Source organism: Acomys russatus, chromosome 24, assembly GCF_903995435.1.
Source record: "Acomys russatus chromosome 24, mAcoRus1.1, whole genome shotgun sequence".
Lineage (NCBI taxonomy): Eukaryota > Metazoa > Chordata > Mammalia > Rodentia > Muridae > Acomys > Acomys russatus.
This window is the reverse complement of record NC_067160.1, coordinates 16,470,218-16,485,736: the sequence shown is the minus strand read 5'-3', so window position 1 is coordinate 16,485,736 and position 15,519 is coordinate 16,470,218. Positions and strand designations below refer to the sequence as shown.

Below are 15,519 nucleotides of genomic sequence, written 5' to 3'. Positions count from 1 at the left end.
CTTGGAGGCCAAAGGAGGGAGTCAGATGCCCTGGAGCTGGAGCTACAGGTAGTTGTGAGCTGCCATGTAGGTGCTGGGAATGGAACCAGGGTCCTCTGCAAGAGCAGCCAGTGCTCTTAACTACTGAGCCATCTCTCAAGACCTGCTAACTTTTTTTTTTTTTTTTCTGGTCAAATAGTTTAATTCACACAATTACTGGGCATGAGAAAGGAAATAAGTAAGCAGACTGAAATTAATATGAAGATTCAGTTATTTTATTAAAAAGTTGAAGTTCTTTTCTTAATGTAGAACTTTAAGGGGACAAATCCAGGCTTATATAGAGGGACTTGGGGCAGAAGTATGCAGCCTTCTGGTATTTTGTTTAATAAAATGGCAAGCAAGAATGCAGACTGAAGCTCTTACTGACAATGAAAATTAGCATTGCCTGCCCCCCTCCTTTTCTGGGCTCCCGCCGCTGCCGCTCTATTCCCTTTTTCTGTGACAAGGTCTCTTTGTAACCCAGCCTGACTGGGAACTTCTTATGAAACCCAGAATAGCCTTGAACTCACCACACCTGACTCAGAAAATATACTCTCAACCAATTTGATCTCTTTCTCTTTAAAAGCAAAACAAAACAAAACAATTATTACTTTATTTTAGAGGCAAGGTCTTTCTATGTAGCCCTGACTGGCCTAGAACTCACTGTGTAGGCCTCAAACTCACAGAGAGTGTCCTGCCTCTGTTTCCTGATTGCTAGGATTAAAAGCATACACCCCAAGTTTTATTATTTCAAATTATGTATATGCATGGGTCTGTGCACATGACTGCTTGGTGCGTGCAGAGGCCAAGTGTCAGATGCCCCGGAGCTGGAGTTACAGGCACGGGTGAGCTTCCGGCTGTGAACACGGGTGTTGGCAGTCAAACTCAGGTCCCCTGGGAAAGCCATGCATGCTTAACCACTGAGCCATCTGGACGGCCCCCAATTCGTTTCTCCTTGACATCACCTACATGTAAAAAACCATGGAAAGAGAAACTGTTCTGGTTAACCATCTAAGAATGCTTTTGTTACTGACTTGATTAGAGTAAATAAAACGAAGCCTCATTTTTTTTTAGTTTAGACTTTTGTGGTAAAGCTGACCCCAGGACTGGAGGTGACAGATAGGCCTCCTGTGAATTTTTTTTTAAAAGATTTATTTATTTATTATTATGTATACAGTGCTCTGCTTGCATGTACTCCTGCAAGCCAGAAGAGGGTGCCAAGCCATATCACATTACAGATGGTTATGAGCCACCATGTGGTTGCTGGGAATTGAACTCAGGAGCTCTGGAAGAGCAGGCGGCGCTCTTAACCACTGAGCCATCTCTCCAGGCCCTTTGTGAATCTTCTAATCTGAACCTTCAGTGATGGGGACTGGGAAGGAAGACTCGCCGCATTAGACTCAAAGGCGCTTCCTTCCTACCTTCTCTGTGTGCGTGGCAAGGAGGAGGGAAAGGACACGTGAAGACTTCGCGTTTGTGTGTTATGCTACAGAAAAACATCAGGCAAAGCCAGCTGAGGAACCCAGGAAGATAGAACTGCATCAGCGGTGACACTCTTTAAACTGTGACGATACTGGGCATATGCACCCCCAGGGAAGCAGCAATGCAACCCTACCGGTGCACTTACAGGATGCAGGAGGACTTTTTACACGTGTAACTTAATGACATTCTGAGTCAAGAAAGGAGTTATGCAAATTGTTGATCCCAAATTTTTTGATAAGGACCTAAGACTGGTACTTGAGACACTTTTAAATATCATTTGAATTTCTGTACCCAAGATTGCACATGCTCTCCCAGCCACCTGTGGGACAGATAGACTAGTCATGAGTGATTCTATTTATAGACAAAGAGGCAGAGTTGTTGCTGTGAAGGGGTTTACTGAGAGTCTCGCTCGTGCCCTGAGGCCGGGACCAGAGCTTTTAAACCGCGATTTAAACAAACCCTGGCTTCCCCCGCGCCCTGCCCCCACTCCGCGCTGAGCATTACAGTTTCACAAAGGGAACTGTGGGAATGCCCACTTAAATTAGTTTTATTACTTAAAGAGCTACACTATGGGCTGGGACGTGATTCAATTGGTAGAGTGCTTGTGTAACATATACAAAGCCCTGGGTTGGATTGCCAGCACCAGGCAAACTGGGTGGGTGGTGAATGCCTGTAATCCTGGCACTCAGGGGGTAGAGGCAGGAGGACAGGCAGTGTGACACCATCCCTATTAACATAGTGAGTCCTAAGAGGTCAGCAAGACCTTGTTAAAAACCAGCGAACAAACAAGTAACCAAAAACCAAAACAAAACTGTACTTTGGAATACCAAAGGGGATTTCTGTTTATTTTAATTCAAGTTCTTGAAATACCTGAAAAGCAATGTCCCACAATAGGAAGTTATTAGTAGGATTCTGAAACGATGCCTCAGCACTTGTCACAGAAGCCTGATGGCACAGACTCAATCCCCAGGACCCAGGAGGAAGGAGACCACTGACCCCTGGAAATTGTCTTCTGACTACCGCAAGTGTACGTGGACATGTGTGTGGATGCATATGCACTTAAGTAAATGTTAACAAAATAAAAAAGATAATGTTGAGTTAAACACACACACACACACACACACACACACACACACACACACACACACGGCTGGAGAGATGGCTCAGAGGTTAAGAGAACTGCCTGCTCTTCCAAAGGTCCTGAGTTCAATTTCCAGCAACCACATGGTGGCTCACAACCATCTATAATGAGATATAGTGTCCTCTTCTGGTGTGCAGGCATGCACGTAGGCAGAATACTGTAAAAATAATAAATAATTAAATCTTTAAAAAAAAACATATCTTCTAAATAAAACTCCCAGAATATTGTGTTTCCCATAGATGCATGTACCCATTTGACCAATACTTAGCATCAGGCTGAGAGGATGTCCCCAATAGTGGTCCCCTCAGGAGAGGAGTACAAATCATGACCAATTCTTTGGTATTTACAACATTATTCTTTGAAATTTTATGTAGTTAAAAAAATGTTATCAAAAAGTCTGGGTGCTTGCAGGCAGGGTGAGGGGACTTTGAGAGAAGGAAGGCACTTTGGCTGCGGCTCAGTGGAAGGGCTAATGCTTCCACAGGATGCAGAATGGTCTAAATCAGCGGTTCTCAACCTTCCTAATGCTATGACCCTTTAATACAGCCCTTCATGTTGTGGTGACCTCAAGATAAGATTACTTCATCGCTGCATCACAGCTGTAACTTTGCTAGTGTTATGAACCCTTACGTAAATATCTGATATGCAGGACAAATGATATGCGACCCCCCCCCCCCCAGGGGGACCTGACCCACAGGCTGAGAACCACTGCTCTAAATGAATATCCTTGCTGGTTTGTCTCGGAATTTTCACTCCTTTCCTATGAAGCATTGGACTTAGGTGGACAGTGACCTTGTGCTACACTGAGCAGAAAAAAAAAAAAAAAAAAAAAAAAAAAAAAAAATGCAGAAAATGCTTCTTGGAAGCGTTGCAGCTGGAACCCGGGAAAGAAACAAGCAAAGTATGTTTAGTGGGTCCGTTTGGTAAAGCTCTTCATTGTGTTGGAAGAGAACCTCGAGCTTAGAGGCCCCCTTCTCCTGGGGGCTCCACAGGCTGAGCGTGATGTCCGGACTGGCTTTGCTGTCCTTATCACCAAGGCCGCTGGAGTCCTGTGCTGAGTTCTCAAGCGAGCGGCCATCTTTGCCTGGCGCCGCCTTCAGCATTCACTGTCTGAGTGTTGATGCTCTTCACGTTTTGCAGGCACGAGAGGATGCATACCAGAAGACCCTATCGAGTGGAGGATGCTGACAAGCACTGCCTTGAGGATGACTTGGTCAATCTCGAGGTCCTGGATGAGGTACTGAATACTTGGTAGACCACTCTCATGCAGAGTTGCACACGGGTGGCCTGGCCCTTCGCTGGCCTTCTGTGGTCGATCCCAGGTTTCTGAAGTCATTCAAAAGTGTGATTGTTTGGTTAGCTTTAGAGCGAAGCTCAGGGAGCGGTCCGTCGCTATGACTATGGTCCTCTGTGTGCTCACATCTAGTTTTGGGATGATGAAGACAAACATTTCTAGTAAAGTCCCTTATATCACAGCCCCAAACAAAGAAGCCCACCAACCTAACCTCGTTTTCTATTTAATAAAAATAAAGTACAGTTTACCCCGAAAACAACGTTTCATTTACAGAGACAGCGAAGTTAGTATAATTCAGATTTGTAATCTGAGAACCATGGTAATTCCTCATTCAATATACTTGCATTTGCTTGGGCTGCCAGCTGGGCTGAACCTGCGTCTGTCTAATGCTGGGGACTCTCCACATCAACACTTCAGCCACTAACGCATAACACCACAGAGTTCAACTCTGCACTCCCACAATCCAGACTTTAAGTGTTACTTATGAGAAATGAAACTCCTAGGGCTGGCAAGACAGCTTAGCTGTAAATAGCCTGAGCAATTACTGCTGCTCTTCCAGGGCACCCAAGTTCGGTTCTGAGAACCTGGGAGATCTTAGCATACAGTTAAGTCTAATTATGAATAGAGCCTTCTGATTGGACAAAGACTGCCCCACCCCAGTAACAACTAAAATCTTCATTGGTTATCTCGATGCCTAGCAACTCTTAATTCTTTCAGCGCACTCTTACAATTGCATCTTTCGAGGCACCCGCCGTCATTTTAGAGACTTAGAGTCATTAAGAGTCTGTTAAGATTTGAATGGACAGCTTTTCTCTTTTAGACAAAAACGTTAGTCTAAGAACCTCCCTCTGTTTTCAGCATCTCTGCCTCGATTGGCCGCATTACTCCTAAGGCTGTTTCTCCTCTCCTTAGGATACAATTATCTGCTGGCTGCAGAAGCGGTATGAAGACGCGCTGATCTACACCTACGTTGGAGATATTCTAATTGCCGTAAACCCCTTTCAGAGCCTAAGCATATACTCTCCACAGGTGAGGACTGCTCTAAAAGCATTTGTGCCTTCACGAGTGATTAAAAATCACAAGGCCAGGTACTGTTTTTAAATTATCTGCATTATCAGCAGGCCAGGCTAGGAATCAATTAAGACACAGACACTTGTTATATTTTACAATAGCCTTAGTTAACCTGGGGCAGGGCAGATATCAATCCTCTAAACTACCTCCCGTAGTGGGGCAGGCATGGGATCCCTGCCTCAATCCCACGCCATCTGCTTCCAATAACTTCTATCAAGCTACCTCCCATCCATAATCTTAAATACTTGCTAAATACTGGTCTGGATTCTCCATCCACGCTGGCCATGTGCTTCTCCTCCATCTAACCCATGGCGGCCTTCCTCTCCTCCTTGGGTTTTTCCCAGAATCCCTTCCACCAGCCTCCGCCCCACCCTCCACCCCCCTCCCCGTGCCTGCCCCTCTCCCCCACCCCCACCCCCCCTCTGCCCTGGAATCTTAGCCCCACCTATTTCCTTTGCCCTGCCCAGGTGGGATGGCTTTTTATTAATCAAAAGGTGGCTCACAGAGGAAGCAAGCAGTAGTTAGCATCAAAATACATCAGACCATCCGCCAACAGCCAGGTCTGGGGACATAGCTCAGGGTAGAGCAATTGTTTAGCATGCACTAGGTCTCTGGCTCAATCCCTGACACTGGGCAGAAAAAAAAAATCAAATATGCAAATAAAATGAAGTGTCATTAAAACCATGTAGCCCTTCTCTCGCCATGGGGCTGACATCCCAAACTGTAGACAATAATTTAACATAAATGGGATTTTTATCTTTGGGGAGAAACTTCTTAAAGCCAATTATTGAATGCTTGCTACATGCCAGACACTGGGTTGGGTCACCTCTTATCACCCTATGAAATGGAAAAGCAGTAAGTGGTATGCCCTGTTCAGTAGAGGAGGAGACAGCCAGAGTAGGGCAGTTAGCGTCCTTGCCCAAGCTTGGGTAGCCAGCAATGTAGAGCTTGAGTCAGGACGTAGGCCTGCAGACTCCCGAGCTTTGCAGAAGCAGTGAGCACCCCTAAAGTGGAAAGCCTCTTGTGCTGAGTGATAGGTGGTGAAAACATTACATGGAGCATTGAAGGATGCTTTTAATGAGTTGTGCTTTTTTTTTTTCCCCCTTCAGTTTTCCAGGCTTTATCATGGGGTGAAACGTGCCTCGAATCCCCCCCACATATTTGCGTCAGCAGATAATGCTTATCAGTGTTTGGTTACGTTCAGCAAAGACCAGGTAAGGACTCGCCCTCCTCTCCTACCCACTCACAAGGTAAGGCATGGTTCATCTTGCATTTTCGTTCGGACCTGTAGTTGCTGAGGCTAGCCTGAGGAGACGGGAAATCGACCGCTGTACAAGGGAACTGGCAGCCCGAGGGGGAGGAAAGCCTTGGAATACGTAACACACGACCAACAGGAATACTCATTTTCTCTCATGAAGTGCAGTCAGGACATCCCTGATACGGACATAATGAGGACACAGAACAGCCACAGTCTGATTCCATGCGATGGCTGTAATAAAATGGGATATCTAATGGCATAAATGAAATTCCCTCCTATTAATATCTCAGCACCTTCATAACTGGGCCCTGTGTATGCAAAAAATATTGCGCTCGCTGGGCACCTGGTCGTGTATCATCTAGCTGCCGGGAGTTTTGACGGATTAGGGTTCAGAGTGATGAACGTTAAGCCCAATGTTAGTTAAAAACACACTTAACTCGTACATATTAGTTGTCTAGACTTCTAATTCACAACATGGCTTATCCTACCTTTGACTCCTCCAGGTTTATTTTCCTTTATTTCTGTATTCTGTAAACAAATTGAGGCTATCTAATTTGGCAAGAAAATTGTGTGAGAGCTTAATACATATATATATATTTCCAGAGAACGAAGAAGTCTAAACTCTTGGGTCTGTTGAGGGCAAACAAAGTTTTAACAGTGTTTATTAGTTACTTCTCTGTTGCTGTGACAAACCTCCATGGATAAGACAACTTCTAGGAGGCTTTATTTGCCTTACAGTTCCAGAGGTATGGGACTGGCTTACAGTCCAGAGCCTGTCATGGTGGAGTAGCAGCTGAGGGTTCTCATCTTCAACTGCAAACACAAAGCAAAGAGAGCAAGCTAGAAGTGAGTGAGGCCTTTTTATACCCTCTCCCCCAAGCTCTGCAATGATGCACTCCCCAAACAGCACCACCAACCAGGGAGCAAGTGTTTAAACGCGCTAAGCTATGAGGGACATTTCTCACTCAAACCACCGGACGATAAAATTCACAGAGCAGCATCCTCGGGGTCACTGATGATTAGACAGGGACATCTCTGCGTGATTGTGGAGATTCGCAACTGTCCCCAGATTTCACAGCGAGGGAAGAAGTGGAAAGAGAGCACTTGACTTTCAGTTTTCGTTTCTGACACCAAAAGTTGTGTGTTTTCCATCAGCAAACAGTTTTTCCAGGGTGTCCTACAATTCAGTGCAATTGTAGGACATACTTTGCAGTTAACACAGGCCCCACATGCTATGGGTTACCTTCAACACAACTGCCCGCATGTCAGATGCAGGCCCAGATGGAATACCCAGGACCAGCACACTTCTGCAAACCCAGGTCCAAATCCAGAGGTTATGACAATCCTCTCACGCTGGCTAATTCACTAGATCAACTCCAAGAATTAAGGCGAACACTAAATTTGTTTTTACTGTCATATTAGGGTAAAACCCACGGCAGCCACATGGGAGACATGCATGGGAGAGAGGGAGGGAGAAGGTGGGGCCACACAGGATCTTGCCTTTTGCTTGAGCACTGTCTCCCAAGACTTTCAATTTATCAGCTCCCAAACTCATTGAATCTCATTTGTTTGAGATGTTTTATAACTTGGGGGTTCACGGTTAAGAGCACTGGCTGCTGTTCCAGAGGACCTGAGTTCAATTCCCAGTACCCACCCAGCAGCTCACAACTGTCTGTAACTGCATTTCCAGGGGATCTGACACCCTCACACAGATGTACATACAGGCAAAACACCAAATGCACATAAAATATAAATAAGTAAATCATTCAAAAAGTCTTTCATAATTCAGAGAATATGAGTGGGATGAATATAGGCAAAGTACATGATATACTTGAGAGAAATTATTTTTGTGGAGTCCAACACTATGTGAAGGAATATATGTTAACAGAATATTTTGAATAAAATAATAAAATAAAGATAGTTTTAAATTCAATAACAGCTTTTATTGAACTTAATTTTCAACCTCTTTTCCTTCCTGGGAGATGGGAGAGGGGTCTAACAGCCTCTAACCATCCACCTGTTCTTTCTCTTTGCTCATCCTTGTCCTGAGGAAGTCAGCCTGGCTCCCACTTGGAGCTACCTCATTCACAGCTGAGGTGTGGCTGAAGACACCCCTCCTGAGGGGAAGATGCTCCTGTCACTTTGCCAGTCAGGAAAGTCCAAGAAGCTTTATGCCAGGGACCAAGGACCAAATATGTTGTTTTTATACCTAATCACCGATTCCCTTTGTGCACAAAGAGCTCCAGGAAGCTGTAAAAAGATCAGGGCCAATAATACAATAAAAACAGGCAAAGGATATAGATAAGGCCAAAAAGAAAATATGATTGGCCTTAAGCCTATGGCCGATGTTTGACCTCACTCATAATAAAGGAGGCACAGGGGAGCCTGGAGAAATGGCTCAGAGGTTAAGGGCACTGACTGCTTTTCCAAAGGTCCTGAGTTCAATTCCCAGCAACCACATGGTGGCTCACAGCCATCTATAATGTGGTTTAATGCCCTCTTCTGGCCAGCAGGTGGACATGAAGGCAAAGCATTGTATACATAATAATAAAAAAATAAAATAAAAAATAAAGCAGGCAGAGATTAAAACTTCACTGAATATTGGTTTTTACTTATAGGTCTGGCACAAATCAATGCGCTGTGTGGTGAGGCTGCAAGAATGCAGACTGCTTTCTGTGTGCCACTGCCTGAACTCCACATGACCCATGCATGTCCCCCATGCAGCTGCCCCTGGATTCTGTACCCTTTCTAATATGCCAGGAAACACAAATTGTTACTCTAGTGAATTAGCCAGCTGCTATGGTCCCTAGCCAACCAATACAGTAATAGCTATCTTACAGATACCTTTACCTTTTGACTGAACGTTGCCCACTTAGAATTTATTTAGCAGATGAATCCACATGTAGGGACAATGACCTGTCTATAGGATTAGTCATTACAATGTAATTTGTAACAAGGATAGACCAAACAGCCCACAAGAATCAATGCACCATCTGACAATGTGACACCTATACTTTACAGTGACAAGGAGCTGTCCCAGCTCTCCATACACCGGAAGGAGTGCCAGGATAGGATGAGTGGTCTGTGAAAAATATAGGAGTGAGGTTGTAAGACTCTGATCGGGAGAGTCTATTCTGGGAATCAACCAAATGAGAGGCAGAGGCCTGTTTGGTGCAAATACAAGAGGAAGTTTATTGGTCCACCTGGACCCAAGGGAGAGGAGACCCCGAGTAACAAAAGCACTGAGCTTTTATACTTTTTCAAAGGCAGATTTGTTGTATATAGTCTTTATTATGTTGAGGTATATGCCTTGTATCCCTGATCTCTCCAAAACTTTAAACACGAATGGGTGTTGGATTTTATCAAATGCTTTCTCTGCATCTAAGGAGATGATCATGTGGTTTTTTTTATTTTCAGTTTGTTTATATGGTGGATTACATTGATGGATTTCCGTATATTAAACCATCCCTGCATGCCTGATACAAGGGATGAGATAACAATTGAGATGTAATATGAATAAACCAATAAAATATATTTTTAAAAAAGGCAGATTTGAAACAAGCCTATTGGCTACTTAACATGACCTTTAATTCTATTGGGTGGATCTAAAACTATGCCTCAGCCTTCAGGTACCTGTCTTGGGGTGGGGGCTAGTGGGGTAAGTTCCTGTTTGTGCAAGCTGAAACTGTCAGCTCTGCAGAGTGGAATTCCTCAGGGCCTGTCCTCTTTCTGACCCTGCTTCAAAACAGAGTTAGGTTGGAACTCTCAAGGTGCAGGGCGTTATGTGGAAAATCACAACCAAATGTCTCTGTGTGGTCATTCGTTGCATTCCCCTCCTCTTGACCCTGACTTTCTGTGTCAGTGTATTGTCATCAGTGGAGAGAGCGGATCAGGGAAGACGGAGAGCGCCCATCTGATCGTTCATCATCTGACTTTTTTGGGAAAGGTACGAGCCAACCTGCTTTCCGTAACATGGCTTGAAGCCCTTGCAGAACCGATTGTCCATTCCACAGCAGGCGAGAGTGCTATGTTCTTTTTTTTTTTTTTTTAAACCAGGAGTCATATAAGAATATTTCTTCTTTGTTGTGTTTGCCTCCTGATAGCTAGGCTCTTAAGATGCCAGCATGCTGTCCTTACTCCATGTAGTGAGAAAAATAATACCAACATAGATTTACTAGATTGTGGGCAATTAATTATTTTGTGTGCTTTCAATGTAATAGAAACCCTGAGCCACTGAGTGGGGAAAGTGGTTAAACACTGAGGTCGGATGGGGAGAGCCACTGTGGTGATGAGGAAAATAGCAAATGGAAGCCATTGTGCAACAGTTAAGGGAAAGGAAATCTGCCTTGACACAGACCTGGAAGGAAAGATTGCAAAATTAGTCTGGGAGCCACTTATATTCGGTGTTAGAGCATTACATGACTAAGAAAGGGGTTGAGGACTCCTTGATTAGAGTTGAGGTTTTTTTAAAGAGCATAGTGGAAAAGTTAGAGGCCGTCTGCATTTAGGATTCTTTCTAAACTGTGAAACAGTAAACATGTGTCAAGGATTTTCTATGCAACGCAGCCAGACTTCAAAACTGGATCTGGCTTTCTGATTCATGGTACCTCATGTGCCCTTCATGTAAGAAACCCACGCTGGGGGTTCAAGCTAATATTCCCAAAGTAGAGTTCCTTAGAAAAGGAGAGGGGTGCAAAGCGACAGAAGGCTGCTTCTGAAGGTTTCCTTTGAATGCTGTTCTGCCAGGCCAACAATCAGACCTTACGCCAGAAAATTCTCCAAGTGAACTCCCTGGTGGAAGCCTTTGGGAATGCCTGCACTGCCATCAACAGCAACTCCAGCAGGTTCGGAAAGTACCTGGAAATGATCTTCACGCCCACTGGAGCCGTGATGGGGGCGAGGATCTCCGAGTATCTGCTTGAAAAATCCAGAGTTATAAAGCAGCCAGCGTAGGTGCACTTCTATTTTATCACTGTGCTTGTTCTGCGGATACAGAATTGGAGGAATTTGGAACTTTGAAGGTTCCATCTCCTCTTGTTCTTTACTCTCCCCCAATTTTTTCTTAAAGCAAAGAACCAGTGGTAGCTAATTTTGTTTTGTCTTATGTGCACGGATGTTTTCTCACTTGCGTGTATGTCTGTGCACCATGTGAGTGCCTGTTACCCTAAGAGACCAGAAGCGGGAGTCAGGTCCTTGGTATATCTGTTTCTCTTGAGTTGGTTATGTAAGATAGAATCTAACAGTAATTAATTTGCAAGTACCTGAAAATCCATTTTATCCTTTAAATGTAAAATTGTCTATAACAAAAATATTCCGTATAGTTTTCCTTCAACTGCGAGAGTAAAAAAATGTAATTATACTTTTTTTTTTATAATTACACTATGTGTTTTTTTGTTTTTGTGATCGAATACTATAATAAAAGGCAACTTAACGGAGGCAGGGCTTATTTATCTTACAATTCCAGTGGGGAAACAGTCCATCACGGCTAGGAAAGAAAGGTAGCAGGAGCATGAGGCTGGACGGTCACATTTCTTTGACACACAGGAAGCTGAGAATGAGGACAGGAAGTCAAGTCAGGCTGTCAAACTCAAAGCCCAGTGATGTTCTTCCTCCCCCAGTAAAGCTCCACTGCCTAAAGGCTTCCTAAGCTTCTTAGACAGTGCCACTAACTGGGGGGGCCTAGTGTTATGGGGGACATTATTCAAACTGCAACACTCTGCTTTAAGAAAAGCATTTAGTAATAGGTAATCGTCACCAACAGCATGCTGTTCTGCGCTTGAGTGCTGGTTCTGACTGTGACCTTTGGGCAGGTCACTGAACATTTACGAGCCTGTGAATGGACATGCTACTAGTGATGGCCCATGGGTTCGTTGGGAAGATGGACAAGTTCATGTGTATGAAATCACTTGAAAGCATGCGTGAGACGGTGTGTGTGTGTAAACAGGGTTAGTCACTCGTCTTCCTGTTGGGTTTGATCACTGCAGGACACCGTTGTTTCTCAGGAGCAAGGCTACACACGCACAGCCACTCAATACCTGCCATATGCCAGAGTACACAAGACAAAGTCCCTGTGTCCACAGTGTGTGTGTGTGTGTGTGTGTGTGTGAGAGAGAGAGAGAGAGAGAGAGAGAGAGAGAGAGAGAGAGAGAGAGAGGACCACAGTGTTATGAGAATACATGAATAGAGCAGATGTGATCAGTGCTCAGAGGCAACAGTGCATCCAAGTAAGTGCTAGGAAAGTAAACCGGGTGAAGAGAGGGCAGTGCACAACCCGCTTTAGGGAGAGGAGTCATGTGGAGTTCATGGGGGGAAAGAGTGGCTCCATTTGTGATAAAACACCATGAACCAAGAGCAACTTGGGCAGGACAGGATTTATTTCACTTCCGTTTCCACACCGCAGTCCAACATCACAGGAAGTCAGGATGGGAACACCAACAGGACAGACATCTGGAGGCAGGCGCTGAGTGCGAGGCCGTGGGGCAGTGTTGTTTACTTTCTTGCTCCCTTGGTTTCCTCAGCCTGCTTTCTTGTACCATCGTACCACAGGGCAAACTGGTAGGAGCATTTTTTTTTTTTCAGTTGAGTTTCTCGTTACCTAAATGATTCCATCTCTGTCAAGTTGACGAGAAACTAGCTAGTACGCCTGAGGCCCAGAAGAAAAGGTAGGTTTCCTGGACTTAAGATGTTTGATCTGAGATCTGCGAACCACTTAGGAGTTAGAGAACAAAACAAAACAGGAGGGGACAGGAGTCGGGAGAGAAAGAGAGGGGCACTTAGAATGCCCTACACAGGTACTGTGTCTGATGGGATGAACGCTGCTGTGTCGTGCGCTCCCTGCCCTTCCTGCGGCATGTTGCTCACTGGCGTAACTATTGTCTCGTCTTACTTTTTTCATGTGCCATACATGCCCAATAACACCAACCTCCCAAGGTTGTTAAAGAGAATTGAACAGGAGGAAGGTCCTGCCGGTCTAACTGGGGTGCTTGTGTCCCTGTCCCGGCGCACTGGAGTATCCTATTTCCTGGCCCCTCATCTCTGGATGAGATCATATGATGGTGCCACCAACAGAGATTGAATAAGCAGCTTTTCAGAGGCTGACCAAGTGTAAGATAGCTCTCTGAGGCCCTGTGTGCAGGTGTCTGTCTCTGGGTCCTCTCTGTCTGCAGCTCCTTGCAATTTCTGCTCAGGCTTCAGGGCTTCAGTGTAGGGTCATTTCCCTGGTGAGTCCTTGGCTTGACTTGGCATGAGTGATTTTTCATTCTCAACATTATTCTTTATGAGAGCTCCCTGCTTGTTTCCTTTAAGGCCCCCATCCCAAGCCCCCTCTTGTCCCTCTGTTTCTGTCTAGAAGGAATGCTACAAAAGGATGTGCATCCTCGTAGTCCCACTTCTCTGGCACCCAGGGTAGTGCTCACCATAATTGGCATTTAATACATGTATCAGTTGATTAGTAACCTTTAAAACCATCCACGTGCATTCTGTGCCATACTGCATAAGTTAAACACACACAACAAATTGTGTCTTAAACAATAAAAATAGCTTGGCATGCGTGGTGGCGTGCACCTTGTAATTCCAGCCCTGGGGAGGTAGAGGCAGGAGGATCACAAGAAGCAAGCCAATGGCTGGGCATGTAGCTTAGTGGTACAGTATTTGCCTAGAAAGTACAAGATCCAGGCTTCAGCTTCCTGTGATAGAAAAAAAAAAAACAAAACCAGTTAAATAAAGCAATAAAGTAATGCCCTGTGAACAAGTGTGTGAGAAACGGCAAGTTGAGGCATCTAGAAAGCAGTGATAAATTAGGCCGAACAGCCTAAGGAAGACAAGGACACCTGGAAGAGGATAAAGGAAGGAGTGGGACCAAGCCGCAAGCGGAGAAAGAGGAGGAAGCACTCCAGGCTTCTTCCAGTAGAGAGAAGTTAGTGGGCGGCAGGATTTGCCACCGTAGGGAAGGCACAAAAGACTGCCTTCTTCCAGAGAGAAGAGGATCAGAGGCAGTACTTTTCAAAACTGTCCTGAAGTATTAGCTTCTAAAACTCCTCAATCCATTGTGATCTAGCAATGAAAATGAGCTATCAAAAAAAATGATCATGCTTTTTGGCGTCACAGCACTGCTACTTGCTGTGCAGTGTCTAGGCATGTGTTTCTTGTTCCTTCTGTAGCATTTGCTGACATAATGAACACACCGGGCAGCTAGAAGATACGGGCAAGGAACGGAGAGATAGAAGTTAAGAGCAACAGTTGCTCTTGCAGAGAACCCGGGGTCAGTTCCTAGCACCCATGTAGTACCTAGCAAATGTCTGTAACTCCACTTCCAAAAGATCCAACGCCCTCTTCTGGCCTCCACAGGCACTGCACGTACATGATGCACAGACACCTGCTTGTGGAATGCCCTCTACACATTAAAAAAAGAAAAAGCCAGCCATGTGTGGTGGCACATGCCTTTAATCCCAGCACTTGGGAGGCAGAGGCAGATGGATCTCTGTGAGTTCAAGGCCAGCCTGGTCTACAAAGTGAGTCTCGGACAGGCAAGGCTACACAGAAAAACTTTGTCTCAAAAAAACAAAACAAAACAAAACAAAACAAAAAGAAAGAAAGAAAGAAAAAGAAAAAAGAAAGAAAGAAAGAAAAAGATAAAACAGGTGACAGCAGGAGGCATTCAGGGAAGGAGGAATGACATTTTTAGGGATGTCTGAAAGCCTAACACCTTGGGAGAGACCAAAGGATAGCTCTGAAGCCAATTCTTTCTGAGAGACTCCCACACATTTCCTGCCTGGGGCTCCAGCAGAGCAGGTAGCTGGTTGCTGTAGGCTGGAGTTCTCACTCTGAAGCCACAGAGGCGCAGGATCAGGAGCTGCATGGAGAGATTGTCCATGCAGCCTGCGCTGCTACCTAAACAGCTAGAACTTCCTGCAGCTTACAGACACGCTTGGTAGTGTGCTGTTGTGATGACTACTGCATTTACCACTTTTGACTTTTTTTTTTTGCAATAGGGTGAAACATACTTAATTGCCCACTTATGTAAATTTGTTACAAAATAATATTTTGTGCAGAAAAGGATTAGAATCAGCTACTTAGATCTGGAAAGCCTGGAATATGCTATTAAAAAAAAAAAAAAGCTTCTTTCTCAATTTTTTTTTTCCAGGGGAGAGAAAAACTTTCACATATTTTATTATATTTATGCTGGTCTTTATCACCAAAAGAGACTTTCTGAGTTCAAGCTTCCTGAGGAAAAGCCTCCTAGGTGAGTTTTATCGT

The 15,519-nt window shown here is 44.7% G+C and overlaps 1 protein-coding gene across 1 annotated transcript in view; it reads left to right on the top strand.

Annotated features, from left to right (window-relative positions):
* The window catches only part of Myo3b (myosin IIIB), a 334,536-nt gene that overhangs the window by 134,402 nt on the left and 184,615 nt on the right, over positions 1-15,519 (top strand). The window contains exons 9-14 of the mRNA XM_051166432.1: positions 3,782-3,878; positions 4,848-4,964; positions 6,116-6,220; positions 10,127-10,210; positions 11,011-11,213; positions 15,407-15,505. Coding sequence (XP_051022389.1) covers positions 3,782-3,878; positions 4,848-4,964; positions 6,116-6,220; positions 10,127-10,210; positions 11,011-11,213; positions 15,407-15,505 — 705 coding nt within the window. The remainder of the gene's footprint in view (positions 1-3,781; positions 3,879-4,847; positions 4,965-6,115; positions 6,221-10,126; positions 10,211-11,010; positions 11,214-15,406; positions 15,506-15,519) is intronic.